At 39.0% G+C, this 21,318-nt stretch overlaps 1 protein-coding gene across 5 annotated transcripts in view; it reads left to right on the plus strand.

The window, feature by feature from the left end:
* Nucleotides 1-21,048, plus strand: part of stet (rhomboid serine protease stem cell tumor) — a 235,805-nt gene extending 214,757 nt beyond the window's left edge. For all 5 annotated transcript variants that reach the window (XM_073980022.1, XM_073980021.1, XM_073980024.1 and 2 more), the window contains 3 exons: nt 9,059-9,326; nt 19,921-20,067; nt 20,161-21,048. In XM_073980022.1, coding sequence (XP_073836123.1) covers nt 9,059-9,326; nt 19,921-20,067; nt 20,161-20,456 — 711 coding nt within the window. In that variant the 3' untranslated portion in view covers nt 20,457-21,048. The remainder of the gene's footprint in view (nt 1-9,058; nt 9,327-19,920; nt 20,068-20,160) is intronic.
* Nucleotides 21,049-21,318: the final 270 nt, after the last annotated feature.

A 21,318-nucleotide genomic window follows, 5' to 3' on the forward strand; every position in this document is an offset into this window, starting at 1 on the left:
TTATATTTGCAGTGACTGAGAGTGAAACTATATGGTTTGAGATACAAATTCAGTGTAGGATCTTTATTGTTGTATTTATATGACTTCACAAAGGTTATTATATTAGGAGTCTTATTCTACGAGGAAACTCTGCAACGGCTGGGAAGCTCGTTCGGGGCTTAGGCTCGGGAACAAGGACGGCTCGTTATACCTCGGCTCTCGTTGCTGGGCGTTGGTGGAAATGTCCGACTGTCGGCTCCGTCTCCGAAGGGCTAGAGTTTCGTCGGTGTTTACGGGTCACTTCGTTGTCTCGCGTTCCGATGACCTTGGAAGTTTCCGGCCTATGTTGGTTTTGCGTTGCGACAGATTCTATATATTGTGGTCGATGGTCTCGTCGACTCAAGGACTCGCGGAAAGATTTTACCAATTTTTGATACGTTAAAGTCAATGGCCACGTCGACTCAAAGACTCGCGGGGAAATTTAATGAGTTTTGATATGTTAAAGTCAATGGCCACGTCGACTCAAAGACTCGCGGCGAAATTTAACAAAATTTTATATGTTAAAGTCAATGGCCACGTCGACTCAAAGACTCGCGGCGAAATTTAATAAAAGTTTATATGTTAAAGTCAATGGCCACGTCGACTCAAAGACTCGCGGGAAAATTTAGCAAACTTTGATATGTTATAGTCTATGGCCACGTCGACTCAAAGACTCGCGGTAAAATTTAACAAATTTTCATATGTTGTAGTCTATGGCCACGTCGACTCAGAGACTCGCGGGGAAATTTAGTGAGTTCTGATGTATTAAAGTCAATGGCCACGTCGACTCAAAGACTCGCGGGGAAATTTAACAAATTTTGATGTGCTATAGTCTATGGCCACGTCGACTCAAAGACTCTCGGTATAATTTAACAAATTTTGATATGTTATAGTCTATGGTCACGTCGACTCAAAGACTCGCGGTAAAATTTAACAAATTTTGATGTGCTATAGTCTATGGCCACGTCGACTCAAAGACTCTCGGTATAATTTAACAAATTTTGATATGTTATAGTCTATGGTCACGTCGACTCAAAGACTCGCGGTAAAATTTAACAAATTTTGATGTGTTATAGTCTATGGCCACGTCGACTCAAAGACTCGCGGTAAAATTTAACAAGTTTTGATATGTTATAGTCTATGGCCACGTCGACTCACAGACTCGCGGTAAAGTTTAACAAGTTTTGATATGTTAGATACTATTCGCACTTTCACACTGTTTGCACTAGGTCAACTCACCTTCTGTTTATTTGTATTCTTCGCTAGTGTCGCGGCTGGTAGCACTTTGTTCACTGGTGGGTGGTACACGACTGATCCCCAATTTGATTACTCGCTCGCTTTTATTGCCTTGGTATTGACTTCCAGGTTTCTGTCCAACAGCCTTCCCGACGCTGCCTCTCCGCTTCTACTCTCACCACGTGGCCTCTCGGATAACGGGACCTTGTTTGTGTTTTGAGTAACGGGACCTGGTTGGCAACGAAACAATTGGTCGATCCCAAGCCATGTGTTTTTGGCTCAACGGTTCGGCAATAATGAAACATTGTATGTAATGTAGAATTAAGTTTTAATGACAAGCAGGGAAAAAAACAAAAAAAATAATTCGGAAACAAAATAATAATTAAAAAAAAACAAATTCTGGACTCCACAAGGTCATCCCGTTTCGACGTAGGCCTTTTGCGTGGCCGAAAATGAGGGACGATTTTCGTCCTCACAAGTTATTGAAAAATAACTTCGGTGGAGAATATCCACAAACAAGAAACAAGGGAACTGATGAGATCCAGTGGCTTGGATCGAAACTAGTCTCCCTGCCTTACCCCTTGGCGAACAATGCCAAACTTTTTCCACTAATAAATCACTTTCTTTAAAATAATAAAACAACAACAATGGGATTAAGCCAGAATATTTTGAAAAAAACAAAATTGTATTAGCTATCCCAATAAAAACGACGCCACCAATGTTCGATAAAGGCGTTTGACACTTCATTTATTGTTGTAATTTCCCCAACAACATAAAGAACATTTTTAACATAACATAGGTATTCAAATATGTCGATGCCACTACCTTATCCATTTGTTTGATTTATTATTTACAATAGGCTAGGAAGTCCCTAATCATCGAGCTAAAAATAGAATCGGACTCCACTCTTTGATATTATAAATGTTTTCTTGTCTGTTCTGGGATATTAAACTTGGCTTGGACTATGCACTTATACGATGATTAAGAGAATTATCTCGATTTATTTGACATATATTTGTGATTATTCTGAACAAAAATTCCCCGTGAGTTTTTTTCTTTCTCCCTTAAGTTGAAAAGGGGAAGACAAAAAAGTCACGGGGAATTTTCGTTCATAATAACCCCCATTGTATGAAAATGACATCTTAAATCCACTGGATTTGCAAAAAACAAGCATAGTCTAAACGGGGTATTAGATGCATTGTCTCTAAAGATCCCTACCTAAAAGCAATTCGATTTGTAGATCCCTACGTCATTGTTATACAAATCAAAATTACAAACCGAAAGTAATTCACGACATAGAAATTCTTAACGGAGTGCAGTAGGAGTCCATGTCGATGGGAAGATAATATGAAAAACCTTTTGTAAGATGAAACAAAATAAGTAGTGAAGGAAGTAAACACTGTTGCGAACTAAAGTTCTCAACATGTCGCTTGCCAAACACATCGGTTCAGAAATCTGGAAAATGGGCAGGGTGGTCCTGCTACTGAAGTCATGCAGACGCATAAACAACCATCGTTTTAATGCGTTCCTCAGGGAACATCCCCATCTATCGCAGCTGAGGAGCGTGAGCTCCCACCACAAACCAGAGCAGTTTTCGCTCAACTACGTTCGATATTCTTATAAGCAAATATTGAGGACACCGTGCAAAACATCTGTCCAGCAAGCGGCTGGACAATACATGCACCTATTCAACTGCCCTGCCAAACGTACTCTATTAAATCACGTAGATCTGTGGTTACATCCATTCGAAACAGGCACATACCTAGAAGTGCAGATACACCCAGAGCCAAATTAAGCAGAATGAGGCACATTTTGCCCGTATGAAAGTGTATATACCCTTGTTAGCATAAATGCTGAGGGTATTAAAACATACGACCATATGAAATACTGTTACAACAAAAAAACTGAATATTGGATGTAAACATTTTGATGGTAATTAAATTATAGTTATTTCATGAATTCCTTTAAATTAATAAAGTATTTTGTTTGTCATGCAAATCACGCTCTTGTAAAAAGAATGAGTGAAGATGCTAAAAAATGGCCTCCCATTGAACTTGCACACATGCTTGAATAGCATCTTTGGCATCGAACATTTTGCTGGGTTTGCAGGCATGTAATGTTATTTAATGTGGTTCTAAGGTTCGCGTTTAATTATACATTTACTTACAGTGACTTCAAAAAATGGGTGATATAGGGGATGAAATATACCAAGCAACAGTCCTGACCGGCTTTAACATGTCAAAGACCAGGACTTATTTTGGCCATCCTTTCATCTCAAGTGGATATTGACCTCCCCGTGGTGTCATCTGGGGAGCTGCTTTTAACATTCGTCAAAGGTAGTGAACTAAACTGTGTTGTGCGTTAGAAACTTAAATTGGCCGTTGGGCTAGTAACCCATCCCTCCAAAAAGCTACAACTATGAAAATACAAAGAAAAGGAAAAAACCCTCTAAAGTTTACGACCCCGCAAATATTTTAAGGACCATGATCTGCGAATCTGTATCTGGAATATTCGCACTCTTTATAGAGAAGGTGCAGTTTACACATTGGCAGATGTACTTGAAAAATACAAGGCCGACATTACTGCCATACAGGAAATACGAAGGATTGGGAAAGACGTCACAACAACATCTAAAAGTGACACACTGTATTATAGCTGCCATGACACAAAGCATGAGTTTGGTTGCGGATTTGTAGTTTATCGGAGATTAAAACATCTGGTCTCCAGCTTCACCCCAGTGAATGAAAGACACGCCACAATCCGATTAAAAGCAAAATTCTTCAACATCAGCTTTATTTGTGCTCATGCTCCCACTGAAGACAAGGACGAACAGACCAAAGATATATTTTGCCCTGCCCATGACGCACTGTATTAAAACTGCCACAACATGAAACATGAGTTTGGTTGCGAACTTGTTTCAGTTTTATTTGCGTTCATACATTGATACATACATTTTACGAAAGCTTAGAAGAAATATATGACCGTTGTTCTACCCATTACATTCAAGTGGTTCTAGAATATCTTTGGCCCAACACTCATACTACCCGTGCTAAGGTATGGTTCAGAATCCTGAGTACTTGCGCAAGCAGATAAAGCTGTGCTTGATGTGTGTTGAGAGAAAAATTCTTCGAAAGATCTACGGGCCAATATGCATTGACGGTGAATATCGAAGTCGTATGAACCACGAGCTGTATCAACTATACGACGACATCACTATAGTTATATATACAGGCAAGGCCATGTCATAAAAATGTGCGATGATAAACCCGCTAAAAAGGCGTATAAATACGGGCCGCATGGCGGTACACGGAGAACTTTAAGGCCAAAGCTTCGATGGAGTAAATAAGTGGAAGGCAAGATAAAAAGCGCGGTATTCCAAACTGACTTTAAAAAATGTTTCAAAACGCTGATAAATAAAAATTTTAAATTTATTTTGTGCGTGAGTTTTTTTTATCGAATCTCCTTATATGTGCGATTTTATGTAATTTTTATAAATAAAAATGAAATGTCATTCGTTGGCAATTGCATCAGTTGAGAACGGCTGGACCATTTTTTAAATGCTCATCATAATCCCACATAGGTTTTTACGGAAAGAAAAATTGCTCACGCCCACTTGATAATAGGTTACATATTTCATTGAATTTCGGAAGGGGTGGGGAACCACCCCTAGACCTATTTGTTAAAACGCGTTGTTTGCAAAAATTGCTAATGTAGCGGTTTGAAAATAAATTTGCGAGACAATGGTGGTTGTGTCTCCGACCTTACGTACGTATTTTGGTTCTAATGACCGGACCACGCCCACTTTTTTATATATGTTATATTTACAAAACCGATTTTCATGAAATTTGCAGACAATGTTCAAAGTTGTTTGTTTCAGAGGGTCATCGTATAACTTTCGGACCACTATGCCAGGAAGCATGGACTTGTCCACGGAAAACATAATATCACTGTAAACAGAACCACAACGAACAGCATCTGTATACATTTCAAAAGGATCTTCTAACAGACCCTTAACTGCACTTAGACACAAATGTTGAACTAGTGTGGGGGAGGTATCCTAAGGAGAGTACAGATATGGGTCATTTTAGAAGTTAAATTAAATTGCCCATAAGTTTGGACAAAATATGACGAAGGTCAAATTTCCGAACAAATCGGTTGATCAGTTCGAGAGTTATCGTGCATATGGTGCCATAGGGGGTTTTTCTTTTCTTTGCATTTCTTCTTTCAAATGCAACTTTTTACAACAACAATGGGAATTTGCCCACAGTGATTTCGGGGCAAGACTTAAAGTGAACTTATCCGAAATTTTGTGTGGGAGGTACCCTAAGGAGTGGACAAATATAGTCCACATTCCAACCTTATCTATATCTGGTAGATGTATTAGGATGTGTAAAGTATGGACCAAATCGGTCACTCCCTTCAACAGTTATCGTGCGCACAATTTTTACGATCATTTTTGAACTTTTGTGGGGGAGATACCCGAAGGAGTGACCAATATGACTTATCTTAGAACTTAAACTAAGTTTGGACAAAATGTTACGAAGGCCAAAATTTGGACCGAATCGGCAGTTCCGTTTAAGAGTTATCTTGTGCTTCAACCACTATACACAGTGTCATATGGGTTTACTGCACCTTTCAGGCTATTTTCTCAGTAAGTATTTACTTGCCCCTGATGAAACTTGTATCATGTTATGGGGGTCATTGAATACAAGCTATAACAACAAAAATCAAGGCTATTCGAGGGAAGGTCCTAAACTGAACTTTTCCGAAATTTTGTGAGGAAGGTACCCGAAGGAGTTCACCATATGGGAACCTCAACTAAGTCTGGTAGAATATTCACGATGTGCAAAGTATGGGCCAAGTATGTTACTCCCTTCAACAGTTGTCGTGCGCTAAAATTTTCCCAACGTTTTCGAACTTTTGTGGGGGAGGTACCGAAAAAATTGGACCGAAAGCCAAATTTTGGACCGAATCGGTTGATCCTTTCGAGAGTTGTCGTGCTTTCCAGCCAGACAGACAGACGAACGGACATGGCTAAGTCAACTCCAAATTGTCTGAAACACATTTCGTCCAAACATACTTGGGGTCTAAAACCATTATTTCGATGAGGCACATTTTGCCCGTATGAAAGTGTATATACCCTCGTTAGCATAAATGCTGAGGGTATTAAGATGTGTTCAATTAGGTGGTACCTTTATATGGGGACTATTTCTATGTTTACAATTTTTGCTGCAAATTTCGGGTAGTTCCGTCAAAAAACGTTGCCAAAACCAATTACCGAAAACCGGGAGGTACCTTTATATGGGTACTATACCAAGACATGGACCTATATTGACTATTTTTGGTGGAGAAGTTTCGTGACCACTGGGAACCTTAAATGTTAAATTACAGCTAGTTCGGTTAAAAATTGTCGCTAAAATCTTCAAAATACCGAAAATCGGGAGGCAGTCCGTAATTTTTTGTAACCGTTAAGGTCAAATTACACTGTGAACCGAAATTTTGGGAGGTGGAAAATTCCTTTTGGGGGTGAAAGCCATTCGTGGGTATATACGGAATCCCGAAGGACAGATCCGCCGTGAGGCGAACTCTCGCGTTATGCCGTGCCGAATATTTTGCTGGATACCCTATAAGCCATCTGAAACTAGCGTTATATCGATGTTCGCATTAATTTATCTTATGTATTGTACTTTTGTATATTCTGTATATTCGAACAACCAATAAATAACGAATATTCAAAAACACAAAACATTGCTTTTTCTGAGCCAAAGCAGGGTAAATGTCAAAAATGACCATGAAAACTCTACAAAATCGATTAGTTGTCAATGAGAGCTGTACCTAAAATTTATTGAGCTACATTTTTGCAGTATATTCCAAAGCTGGAAAATGACATATTGAGGTACTTTTACTAGGTTCTTGAAATAAAGGACGAAAAGGCCATTGAAAGAAGCGAGTTAGAAGGTCGAAATGTTCTACGAAAGAAATCGTCATTTTATTTGACTGAAGACATGTCATCGTACAAATAAGCTAAAATAACTGCGAACAACGATACAACGCTAGTGTCAGATGGCTTATAGGGTATCCAGCAAAATATTCGTCACGCCATAAGTTCGACTCACGGCGGATCTCTCCTTCGGGATTCCATTGGTGAGTGGCTTTCACCCCCAAAACGAATTTCCACCCCCAGACCTTGAGCTCCATTTTGTTGCACAGTGTTATAGGTAATTCTGCCTGAAAATCTGACTAAAAACGTCAAAATACGTGAACTTGCGTGGTACCGTTATATGGGGGCTATACCAAAACGTTAACCGATATAGCCCATCGCCGAACTTGAACTGCCGGCAAAAGCAGCAGCTTCGCAAAATCTATTAAAATCAGATCCGAATTCGTTTGTAGGATTCGTTTTTTAGCCACAACAATGAACTGGTAAAATATTTTAATCGATTGGACCATAAATGCGGATTTAAGAAATTTTTCGAAAAAATTCGCCTTTGGCCTTAACCGATCGTCATAAAATTTCATATATAATGTTTTTGGGTCAAATGGAAAAAATGTAGGGGGTAGGAGTTCCAATCGATTTTTTTTTTGTTTTTTTGGGTCGGTGTAGTTTACATTAGGGTTTTGACTTTTTGACGTTTTTCTCAAAAATAATTTCCTGTAGTGCTAATGTATGAACTTTTAATTTAATTATTAAAAAGGTCACGCAAAAACCACTTTAAAAAGTTTTTTACTATGAAATGCAAAAAAAAAATTCTCAAAATTATTCCTTGTTGCACGAATGAATGTTCTTTTGCCTATTACTAATTAAAATTAATTTTATTTCATTTAAATATTGAAAAAGGTCACGCAATTTCAATTGATACTCGTATGATATATGAAATAATGTTATAGTACGTTTATATATAACCGGATTTAACAAACCCACTGGGTTTTAAATGTCAATTCCATTACATATACGTCAAACAAATCCTTATAATGAAGGTTAACCTCCCAAAAAGCTCTAATATAAACAGCATATAATATGTATATGATATTAAATGATATATATGTAATGATATGGCAATAAAATTGGTGGGAAACAAAAGCTTATGTCATTTTGGTTATGTCGTGTGGCTTTAAAGCTAGCTTTGAGTTATATATGTATGTGCTTAAAGTGACTTCAAAAAATTTTCAAAACATCTCATATATAAAAACTTTAAAAGCTTTTTGTGTGTGAGCTTTTTTATAGAATCCTTATAATTAAGTTTTTTCTTATTCTTAGCTAAAAGCTCATCAAAATATGATACAGGGATACGAGGTTGTAAATAATTCATAACCCTAATGTACATATTAACAAGTCCTTGTATCCTTATTCTTATCACTCTCATAAGACCACCTCAATATGCAATTAATAACATTTAAAAATGTAAATAACGACTTGTAATGATGTTTGTGTATGTCTTGACTTTACTATGGATTTGGTTGAGATTGACGCGACACAATGTCTAGCCACAAGTTACTGACGGAAACAAAATTCAACAAAGTAAAGAAAAAGTTGGCAAGAAAAGTAAACTTTAGTTTGAACGCCACCATAAACTTTCTTTAAGGCAAGACTGGGCAAAGAGACAGAAATTACATGACTATAGCCCGCTTTGTCTATTTTTGCCTCTATACGTATGTATGTATAGAGTCAACGACATTGCCACAAACTTTGTGTTATGCTATTAACAATGCACAGTGTAATAATATATATGTATGTGTGTGTGTGTTGAATATCTATGAGTCGTTAGATACTAAATAATTTATTTTGTTTTTGTTTTCTTTACAGTTAACACTATTCACGTACCACACAGTGAATGCTGGCGGTGAGACTGATCCTGTGGGTCCTGTACCCATTGATTCCCTATTCATTTATCGTCCAGATAAACGTCACGAGCTGTGGCGTTTCATGTCGTATATGTTCCTGCATGCAGGCTGGTTTCATCTGGGCTTTAATTTGCTGATACAACTGGTATTTGGCCTGCCATTGGAGATGGTACATGGTTCCGGTCGTATAGCGTGTATATATTTTTCTGGTGTATTGGCTGGTTCATTGGGTAAGTGTTTGTTTGTGTGTGTTTTCCATTAGCAATGGACATATTTGCGATTGGAAATATGAATATGTGACATATTTACATTAATAATACGCACGGGTGACGACCATTGGTGTACGTTATTGAATGTGAATGAATTCAATCTGAAATGTAAAATGTTCTCGTTTGGAGAACGACAAATTACTGCTTTATAGAGAATACTCATTATATAGATATTATTATGTTTACGAATTTCTAGTTTAGCTTTATAAAAAATCTTTGCTGTGTAGTATATTTTTACAGATATTCGAATGCTTTTTGTTTAATTTTTGAACTAAATAGGCTCTAGAAAGCATCCTTGGAAAGAACTGCCAATGCTTTTGTTCAATTACCTGTGATTGTGGTAAATTCGATAAATTATAGAGACATATAGAGTATAGATTCTTAGGTTTTGTGTCAGTGAGGACTAGCTTGGCTTTTTAAATTAGATACGTCAAATTCTTCGTTGTTGGACGCAGCTTCCTGGACTCCGGATTTAACTTTTCCAGATGTTTATGTCATTTTGTAATGCTCTGAAAGGTATTATGAACACTCTTCGGGAGCGGTGAAAAGGACCAGATTTCCTAATTAGCAGAACAATGCAAAGCCGCCCAAGAAGAAAAAGGCCTCCCACCTCAAATTTAATCATCAGAAGCGGGTTCAAAGTATGGCAGGATGATTTTCCAATTTGTCCTACATGGAAACATTGCCGTCATCAAAAATATTGTGAGCACCGTAATACATTTTTGTTAAAGCGGCTAACTCAAACAAGTTAGGAAAGACCAAGATCCTCAACTGACTGGGACTGCAAGTTCGGTATGGAGCACATGCTCCACGGCAGTAACATCCAAGCAGGTACAGGTACTTCATCGACTTGATATTCTTATGCAGCGGTTAAATCTTCGTCTCCTCATGAAGATAGTCCACTGGTGTATAAGGAGACACCCGGTTGCAGTTCTCTGGGCCGAATTCTTGATGGTTGAAATATGTCCCCCCCTGCGTTGTTCTAACATTTGCATAACACACACGCGCCATATAGCTTACCACAGACCGGCCGGTTCGAATAGCCTCTGCTGACATCCTTGCCTGCTTTCAGTATCGGGACCACCATTCCAATTCTTCTCCTTGTGTCTGTAGTGGAATCTCTTCGGCTGGATGGGCTTTTATACGGCGTAGCACACTCCTCTTTACCCTATTACTCTCAAGGTGCTCTGTAAATTCTTTCCTAGTTTCGAGAGTGATTTAACCGTTGCCCACAATTTACTTAATCCAATCCAATGATGCATTGTTTCAGGTGGTCTAGCCACTTTTTCCGCTTACGTTCGCCTACTATCCTGTTGAATTCAAGCGTAACTTCCCTAACTATTGGGTCTTCAGGGTTCGTACGCCGAAGCTCATCACGCTCATATTCAGAGTGTCTGTGTACAATCTATCTGATGTTCGGGTAGCAGAAAGGACGTTCCGAGACATCATCTTGCTGCAGCCGCTCGCTATATACCTGTTGGTTGAATATCCCAAGTGAGCGCAAACTTCCCGACAGAGGCGACGGCATTATCAAATGAGCGTGACGAGCTTCGTCGAGCCAACCCCAGTGACCCCAGAGTCAGGCAGCTGACACTGGAACCAAGCCTACTAAACTAACTCCAGTAGATTTTTGATTACATCTCATCGAAACAGCCACATTCCTAAAACTGGAGATAGAATCAGAGCCAGATAAAGCCGGAAAACGAGCATACAAACATATCAAATACTGTTATAAGAGCAAAAACAGCGCTCATTTCCTAGTTCCGTCGCTTCTGCTGGGATGTTTAGTCTGATTTCGGGTATTTGGCCAGCAGGTGTGTCCCAACCATCAGGCTAACGTTTTCATCAAAGGGTCGCTTTATTGTTGAGAAGAGTTATGCTTTAGTTTCTTCCTCTTAGCAGGCTTTATGTCATCCGCTGGGAACGATTTTGCTTGGAGGTAGATGAGAGATTTTGGCTCTCTCGTAATCCCGTAATATATTAGTGTTTTGGGATGAAATATCTCAGAACTGTTACCAATAGCTATTGGTTCGATGTTAAGAGGTCCTCTTCGAAAGTGTTACCAGACTGCAACCGAGGGATTTTGTTTTGGGGTTTTGATTTTTCCTTTGTATTTTTCTCCATATGTTGTTCCCACGAGTGTGCCGTAAGAGGAGCTCCGATTTGTATCTTCAGTTCTAAGAATGTGGCTGCTTCGATGGGATGTAACCACAGATCTACTGGAGTTATTTGGCAGGGCAGTTAAAAGGGGCAGTGTGTCGTACGGGCTTGTGCCGCATGCTGCGTAGATGTTTTGCACGGTTTCATCGATCGGGGGTCCTATTCACCATATGGTGATTAGGATGGCTCTCACGGTAACACCCGAGCAAGTAATGTAACGAAAGCATGCCATTGTGTTACTGTACGGGTAGAATCTTTGCCTCCTCATGTAGATGGTCCACTGAAGACATGAGGAGGCACCCTGTCGCAGTTCTTAGGGCGGTTTGAATATTATATATATTCCATCACGTTGCACATATATTCGCGGACCATATTGACGTCGCAGAGCTTACCACAGACTGACCTATCGCGTTATATGTGGCCAACAAGGTTTCTTTATCTGCACCCCAAGTACTGCCGGCTAGGGGCATGAGGACATTACTCCTACATCTGTAACGATCCTTACGAGACCCCATTCCTTCGTGACCTATGCTACCAATTAATCCGGCCGTGCTCAGGGCTTGGGGGGTGTTCTTGTCTAAAGGAATAGGCCTCAACCAGTTACAATAAAATTAAAATGTTTTGGTAGCTAAATATTATAACATAAAATCGCGATGGCCATTGCCAGTATAAAGGAATTATTGTTATCGAATCTAGATGCCGACTGTATTTACGTCAGCCCAAAATCATTCTAAATACCTATGCCTTCAATTTCGTAGAGTTATTTTATGGTCTAAACGGAATAAGATGTAATCTTAAATTTTAAACATTGTATATTAAAAAAAAAAGATTTAAAACAAACAAAGAATAAAATTGGTACAAAATTAATAGAAAATTTTAAATACTAGAAGAGTGTGGAATATTCTATTTGATTCTTTTTAATATCAACATTATCTCAAAAAGAAAAAAAAAATACGTAGTGGTTATGTCGCGTAATAATATTAATAATAATACAATTTTATAAACGATACATATGTATGTATATACGAAAAAAGTATATGAATTATTACTTACAATCACAAATTTGTAGCTTCGTCGACAAGCGCTTGTTGATCTTGTTGCAACATTAACAATCTTTCATAAAATATTATTGTTTTTATATAAATTGAAAAAAAGAAAAAAAAAAAAGAATCAGGATCTTCTTGTGGTGAACTTCTGATTATTAAAATAGACTACGTATTCGAATTCTCGATAAATATTACAACTGGATTACTGGCTTCATTTCAAAATTAATTCCTTTTGGATGTATTTTTTTCTGTTTTTGATAATTGTATCTTCTTAAAATGTTTGATTCTTGAATTCTCACAATAAATGAAATTTCTCTTTGAAATTCATTTAGGAATTTAAATTGGATGGACCTTTCGATTAATGCTTCTACAGATTAAATTTTCAAATTTTCAGGTAATCAGCACAGAAATAGTATTTGACCACAATCTATGAATTTCAGCCTTATTCAAATTGAATGTTAATCGTAAAACAGCAAGGATTTCAATAAAAGGATATTTTCACCCATCCAAAATAGAAACAATGGCAGTGCAAAGGATTTATTGCTCAAATTGATATTTTTTTAAATTTCAAATATTTTCTTTAATTTTGTTCTGTTCAGTTTTAAAGTTTCAAATCGAATCCTCCATATTTTTTTTTTCAGAACGAAAACTTTTATGACGTAGAAAACTTACAAAGCCTTCTCAATTAAAAATATATTTACTATGAAATCCAGCAGAGTTCATATACTTATATGAAAGTATATACCCGTCCATAAAACACGGTCACACATCTCAGCTTGTCGCAGATAGCGGTGGGATGCACGGACGACGTAAACCTGATGTCGAATGTGACCCCTAGAATCTTGGTGTAGTTAGTGGTCGGAATTCTGATACCGCGACCATGACATTCGCATATGCATTTATCTAATGAAGTGCGATATACATATATACTAGTTCCCAAGCTTTGCCTTCGTCTGCCACAAAAACAACATTCAATACGCCTGAAGATCGGCTTAACCACCCGTGAAACGTAGCGTAATGGTTGAATGTGTGGCACTTCGGTAGACTTCTAATTTTTCAATGTATATAATAGGTCTAATAAGCTCAACTCGAAAGAGAATTAATTAAATAACACTATAAATGACCTTCGCTTTAATAAGGCAAAAAAAACATTCAACTCTGTTTTCACCTCTGCCGTCCATGTGGTAAACAGAGTAGCCGTAGATTTAGATTTAATTGTGGTAAGATCAGGAGTTCAGCCTTTCACAAATGACATCAGGGAAGGTACCTGGCGCCAAGATCATACAATGATCCGCATACGTTAAGTTCTCACTGCCGTCTGGAGGGTGCGGAATACAAGAGCTTTAGATGGTAAAACAGTTCGGGAGATATCACCCCACCTTGAGGAACTCCCTGTTTCACTCTATGGGGTTGGACTTCTTATTCCTGAATTCCACGTACGATTGGAGTCCACATATAAAATTGATTATCCAACTAGGCCGGAGGGTTGTCGGCTCGATGTCTTCAAACATCGTGGAGTGCTTGACAGTATCAAAAAGCTTTTGATAAGTCAAGCGCCACCATGATTGTTCAATCATACGTCTTGGGCTCCAGGGGCTCAATTCTGTTTCTATGAAAATGTGAAATGAAAAATTTTATAAAGCCTTTACCTAATTAACTGCGTGTTGCGTGTGCGTTCAAAAAAAAAAAAACAAAAAACACGTATTTGTTTTTGTTGTCAATTTGAAATACATGTATTTTGTTTTTGTATTTTTGAACGCACACGCAACACGCAGTTAATTAGGTAAAGGCTAAAGGAAAAATATGTCAAATGAAAAAAATTATAAAGGAAATATTTTTCATTTCAAATTTTCATAGAACAAGAATCCAGCCCCAGGTGACACGATGGTTATGTTTGGCGAGCTGTGACACTCTTCGCTAATTCCTCATTGACCGTGCAAAACATAGAGCTATCTAGCTGCTCAGCCTGATCGTTTCCGAGGACCGAATGCCACAACTCATGATGAGCATTAAAGTCCCCCAAGACCAAAGCGTTATGACCTTCCAAAAGAGGGATAATGTATGGCCTATACTTACTTACTTAGTTCGCCCATTACAGAACATTTGTTCCATAGACCGAACTAAGAAAAGATCTCCATTCCTCTCTGTTTTTCGCTTGACTTTTTGGAATACCGCGCCTTTTCATTTCTTCATCCACTTGTATGCTCCATCGAAGCTTAGGCCTGCCGATTCTGCGTGCACCGCCATGTGGCACGCATTCATACGCCTTTTTAGCGGGTTCATCATCGCTCATTCTCATGATATGGCCTAGCCAACGCAATCGTTGCATCTCAATACGTTTAACAATATTCATGTCTTTGTATAGCTTATACAGCTCGTGGTTCATACGACGTCGATATTCACCGTCAACGCAAATCGGCCCGTAGATCTTTCGAAGAATTTTCCTCTCAAACACACCAAGCACTGCCTTATCTGCTTGCGCAAGTACCCATGCTTCGGAGCCATACATTAGCACGGGTAGTATCAGCGTTTTGTATAGTGTTATTTTTGTTTGACGAAATGTGGCTTTGTTTTTAAATTGCTTACTTAGACCATAGTAGCATCTGTTGGCCAATACAATTCTTCTTCTTATTTCACAACTGATGTTGTTTGTTGTGTTTATGGCAGTGCCGAGGTAGACGAAGTCTTTAACTACCTCAAAATTGTAGGTACTAACTTCCACGGTTGGTCCGAGCTCTAGGGACGCGTCGACACCATCAATTTGGTCTTTTCGCCGTTTACCGCCAGACCCACTTTCGCAGATTCTGCTTCGACCTTCCTAAAGGTATCAGTTACTTCCTTTAGTGATCGTCCCATGATGTCTATGTCATCAGCATAAGCAAGTAAAATGTACTATTGGTGTAGATTGTGCCATTTCTCGTATTACCTTTTCCAGCAAAATGTTGAATAGGTCACACGAAAGACTGTCCTTGTCTGAAACCTCTTTTGGTACAAAATTCTTCGGAGAGGTTCTTTCCAATTTTAACTGAGGACCTAGTATCAGTTAAAGTCATCTTACAAAGCCGGATGAGCTTTGCGGGGATACCAAATTCAGACATTGCATGGAATACCTTTGATCGGAGGGGACTGTCGAATGCTGCTTTATAATCGACAAAAAGGTGAAATGTGTCGATCTGCATCTCTTGGGTCTTCTCTAGGATTTGCCGCAGGGTAAATATCTGGTCAATGGTGGACTTGCCAGGTCTAAAGCTACATTGGTATGGTCCAATTATTTCGTTGACCATTGGCTTTAGTCGTTCGCACAATATCCCTGACACTATCTTATAGGCAATAGGGAGAAGACTTATGCCCCTATAGTTTGAGCATACAGTCTTATCTCCTTTCTTGTGGACGGGACATAGGATGCTCAGGTTCCAATCGTCGGGTACGCGTTCTTCCTGCCAGATGGTGCTAACTAGCTGATGCATACACCTTATCAGCGCGTCGCCTCCGGTTTTAAACAGCTCGGCTGGTAAGCCATCGGCTCCTGCTGCTTTATTATTCTTCAGCCGGTTCAGCTATTTTTACCTCATCTTGGCCGGGCGGTATGCATTCTATACCGTCTTCTGGGATTGGATCTGTGGTATCATCGTCTTCGCTACTATTGGATACCAGAAGATTGGAGAAATGTTCCTTCCATATCCTGAGCACGCTATCTGTATCTGTTACCAGATTACCTTGCTGGTCTCTACAGGAGGATGTGCCTGTACCAAAGCCATCTGTTTGATGTTTTACTCTTTGGTAGAATTTTCGGACTTCATTCTGACTCCTGTACATATCGATTTTTTCACACTCCCGCTTTTCCATTTCTCTCTTTTTCTTGCGGAAAAGACGTTTCTCTTCTCTCCTTTTCTCCCGATATCTCTCTCGTGCGCTACGCGTTGCTACTGATTGTAAAGTAGCTCTATATGCCGCATTTTTCTCTTCGGTAGCAGCACGACACTCCTGATCATACCATGAATTCCTTTGTGGAGGCCTCTGGAATCCAAGTATGGATTTTGCGGCTGTTTGCATGGAGTGGGCAATATTTTGCCATTATGTTGTTATGTTATCGGGACAAGGAGTGCTCGCGTTAAGCAATTGGGCTAGTTGAGTGGAATATGCTGTGGCTATCTGTTGTGTTTGCAGCCTATCGATGTCCAACTTCCGCGTTGTGTCTGTTCGTGCTTTATTTGCAACGTTTAGACGGGTACGTACCTTTGCTGCAACAAGGTAGTGGTCCGAATCAATGTTTACGCCTCGGAACGATCGTACATCCAACACGCTGGATGAATGTCTTCCATCTATCACAACATTATCAATGTGATTAATTGTTCTTTGATCTGGAGACAGCCAGGTGCCCTTATGAATATCGAGATGATTAAATCTGGTACTGCTAACTACCATGTTTTTTGCAGCTGCAAAGTCTGTCAGCCTCATACCATTGTCAGATGTTTCACTGTGGAGACTGAATTTCCCGACTGTTGGGCCAAAGATATTCTCCTTTCCAATTTTGGCATTAAAATCGCCTTGAATGATTTTAATGTCATGGGCAGGGCAACGGTCATATGTTTCTTCTAAAATATATCTTTGGTCTGTTCGTCCTTTTCTTCAGTGGGAGCATGAGCGCAAATAAAGCTGATGTTGAAGAATTTAGCTTTTATTCGAATTGCAGCAAGTCTTTCATTCACTGGAGTGCAGCTGGATACCAGATGTTTTAGTCTCCGACTAACTACAAATCCGCAACCAAACTCATGCTTTACGTCATGGCAGCTATAATACAGTGCGTCACCTTTAGGTGTTGTTGTGACACCTTTCCCAATCCATCGTATTTCCTGTATGGCAGTTATATCGGCCTTGTACTTTTCAAGTACGTCTGCCAATGCGAAGACTGCACCTTCTCTATAAAGAGTGCGAACATTCCAGGTGCAGATTCGCAGATCATGGTCCTTGAAACGTTTGCGGGGTTCGTCAACTTTAGAGGGGTTTGTTTTTCTTTTCTTTCGTTTTTTCATAGTAGGTTGTTTTTTCTAGGGGAGGGTTACTAACCCGACGCCCAAACCCAAGTTTTTAACGTTCTTATGGGTGAACGCGCGGCACGTGTTAGCTCACTACCTTTAACGGGTGTTAAAGGCAGTTCCCCAGGTGACACCACGGGGAGATCAGTGTCCACTTGAAATGAAAGAGGGACCAAGATAAATCCTGGGCTTTGCCATGTTAAAACCGGTCAGGACCGTTGCTTGGTATCTTCCATCCCCTATGGCCTATAACCTGGAGTAAATCTATTGATCGGCTGAATGTATATGTTCAGCAACTATACCTCGCAGTTCCACACCTGACTGCTAACCCCCATACATTCCATGTACAGGTCATTAGAGCCAGGCTCAAGGGAGGTAGGTCTGTATTGAACAGACTAGTGCAATAGGAAAGCTTATCCCCCACTCCACTTCTGGTGCGATCCTTCCTCAGTACGTTGTAAACCTCACATCGCCATAAGCTGCAGTTGTTGTTGAGCTTGATATCCAGCACCGCCGCAAGCATGATATTCTTCCATTTACTCGATCTTAGCTCGGAGTCTATTTGAATTGCAACAAGTAAGAACGGCGTTAGGTTCGGCCAGGCCGCACTTGTTAAACCCTCCACCACGAGTTGTATTGAAGTAAAATGGAACAATTAGTTTCCTTTCGTTTTTGAAGAAGGTGGCTAATCTTCAAAATACCGAAATTCGGGAAGTACCCATCTATGCCTACAAATTTCTTCCGGAAAGTTTTTTAGACTTAAAGAAGACAAATTTCCGATATTTCGATAAAACCTTCAAAATACCAAAAATCAAGCGGTACACTTCTGGAATATTTTATAACCCCATGGAAGACCGAATACCAAATTTCAGCCATTTCGGTGGAATATTGAGGCTACAACCTTCAAAATATCGGAAATCGGGAGGTACCGTTCTATGGGGGAAATATGAAGGCATGGACCTATACCGACAAATTTCTTGGAGAAAGGTTTATGCCCCCAACGAAGATTAAGTACCAAATTTCAGCCATTTCGGTGTATTAATGAGTCTTCAATATTTCGAAAATCGGGTGGTACCGTTCTATGGGGGCTATATCAAAACGTGGACCGATATAGCCCATTTGCAATACCGAACATCCCAGGAGTAATAGAAACTTCTATACCAATTTACAAAGCTCTATCTTAAAAATTGCGAGCTGTATCTTGATTTCAACAGACGGACAGACGGACATGGTTATATCGACTTAGAATTTTACCCTGATCAAGAATATATACTTTATAAGGTCTCCGATGAATATTTCGATGTTTTACAAACGGATTGACAAATTTAATTATATCCTCCATATTATGGTTGAGGGTATAAAAAAGGATGCATTTTCACGGATTAGAACAACAACGGCTGGTGTTAGGTGATGCGTGTGCGACTGCTTTTGGGGGGACTGCGGGACAAGGACTCAGTGGGACTGCGTTCACGCAGCAACATAGTCCCTGTCGTAGTCCCTCGCACGGACAAGTCTAGAACAACCCATTAGATACGCCCACGCCTAACATCTATTGTATCTCACCAAAGCTTGGATTTGGGTAAAGATGTGTATATGACAAACCGGGCACAAATATATTTGTCCTGGGGTTTTCTCCGTCCCGGCACGAACCAAAAGATTCCTGAGCAGGCATTTCGGGATATGCTGTTCTTAATACAGAAAAAATTATACAAATACAAACATGCCTACACTGAGGTGGCAACCGCTGGCCGAAATACGGGTGTTGTTTGGTTCCAGGTCAGGCCTGGTGTCGAGTGGCAGTTGCTAGCGATCAGACTTCTTTAGACACATGTCAGTCATTCAGATCCTCTGCAGAACTGCTTAATCTTAAAAGTGTCCAACGGTGTACTGTGGAATAATCAGTCCACCTCCTTGGCTTAAGACAAATTGTTGTGTAGTGGTTAGCCAATGTAGTGGTTAGCATGTCTGCTTGCACACTGAATGCCTCGGTGCTACTCTCAGACAAGGCATCGCATTTTTCATTTTCTTAATGTTTCTACTTACTCTGCAAATTAAATAGGATTGAAGGATGGAAGTTAAAATTAACTGCATGGAGAACCTCAGTTGTTGTAGACCAACGTGCTGCTACCAAAGCAGAAAATTATGTATCAAAGTTTTTTTAGTTCCACTTGGTACGCGACTATGTGGATTATAGGTACCTCGAGTGTTATTCATTCACACTATATAACTTTTAAGGTCAAATCATCATACCGATAGCTATTGAAGTCATATAACCGTCCTCATCCTAAACCTGATTATAATTATTTCTTGCAGGCACCAGTATCATAGATCCTGATGTATATTTGGTGGGTGCCAGTGGTGGCGTTTATGCTCTACTAGCTGCCCATTTGGCTAATGTTTTGATTAACTACCATCAAATGCATTACGGGATTTTGCGTTTGGCATCAATTCTCTTTTTTGGTAAGTCTCGCTCTTCACTAATTTATACTAAGAGTTGTTTAGGGATTAAAAATGCAGTAACTGAAAATAAACATGTTTTCCGGATTTTTACAGCCTCCTGCGATGTGGGATTCGCGGTGTACGCCCGTTTCGTAGACGATTATCCATCCGTATCATTTATTGCCCATTTAGCTGGCGCCATGGCAGGCCTTACCATTGGTCTGCTGGTCTTGAAAAATTTCGAACAGAAATTACACGAACAACTCCTGTGGTGGATTGTGCTGGGCATTTATGCAGCCTGTCTCATTTTTGCCATCATCTTCAATTTACTGAACAGCACTGTGATGTTACGTTTAAGAGGACAGCCCCTCTATGCCACTGAGACAGTTTTCAATGATTTCCAGGTCTGATATTTACTTTTAACTGTCATTGCCGGACTGGGGAACAACGATAGTCACTGCCACACCAATGATGGCCTCTACTACAACATATGACCTACACGTATTAATTTATTTATAATTAAATCCTATAGAATTTCAGTAGTTTTTTTCTGTTTTTTGTTGACGTTTTTTTGTTAGTAACTCTTTTTGCAAAAATTGAATTTAATTAATTGCTTTAATTTAATTTATTTTGTTATGTTATTCGAAAGTTAGCTCTATTATTTATGCCTTCGGGGAACTTTATCGATTTATTTAGACATATATATTTATGTATATATGTGTATGTATATAAAACATATGAAAAAATATTGCATTTATAGCATAGTACACAAATTCCAAATACAAATATTTTGTTCGAAAAATATTTAAAAAAAGTAATTTGGAAAATAACTGCCGCAAATGAATTTCTGAAATTTCTTTTGTAACGATTTGTATATCAGCGCCACGGTTTTTCCCAAAGTGTAATTATATATGGTAAACTGGAGTTTTTTATGTAAATATTTTTGCTAAATATACAATAAAAAATATATTAATAATACAATTTTAAGTAAAAGTATACAAACATATGTATATTCGTTATTTTGTATTTTCTTTGGACAAAACAGGAAATGAAAAACATTATAGGTAAGATATAATAATGATCCTGAAAGTGTCATCCTTTAAACCTTTTATGAGATATTAAAATAATTCCTCAATTTTGCACACCCCTTACATGTGATTTAAAATAAAACCCGTTCTTATTCTATGAAACAACACTTCACATTGGATGAATGAAAAATACACTTCGTATTCCAGTATTTCAGTCGAATGTTGAAAAACACACATTGTCAAT

The sequence above is a fragment of the Musca autumnalis genome, unplaced genomic scaffold (genome assembly GCF_047663935.1).
Source record: "Musca autumnalis isolate F117 unplaced genomic scaffold, ASM4766393v1 scaffold_4, whole genome shotgun sequence".
Taxonomy (NCBI): Eukaryota; Metazoa; Arthropoda; class Insecta; order Diptera; family Muscidae; genus Musca; species Musca autumnalis.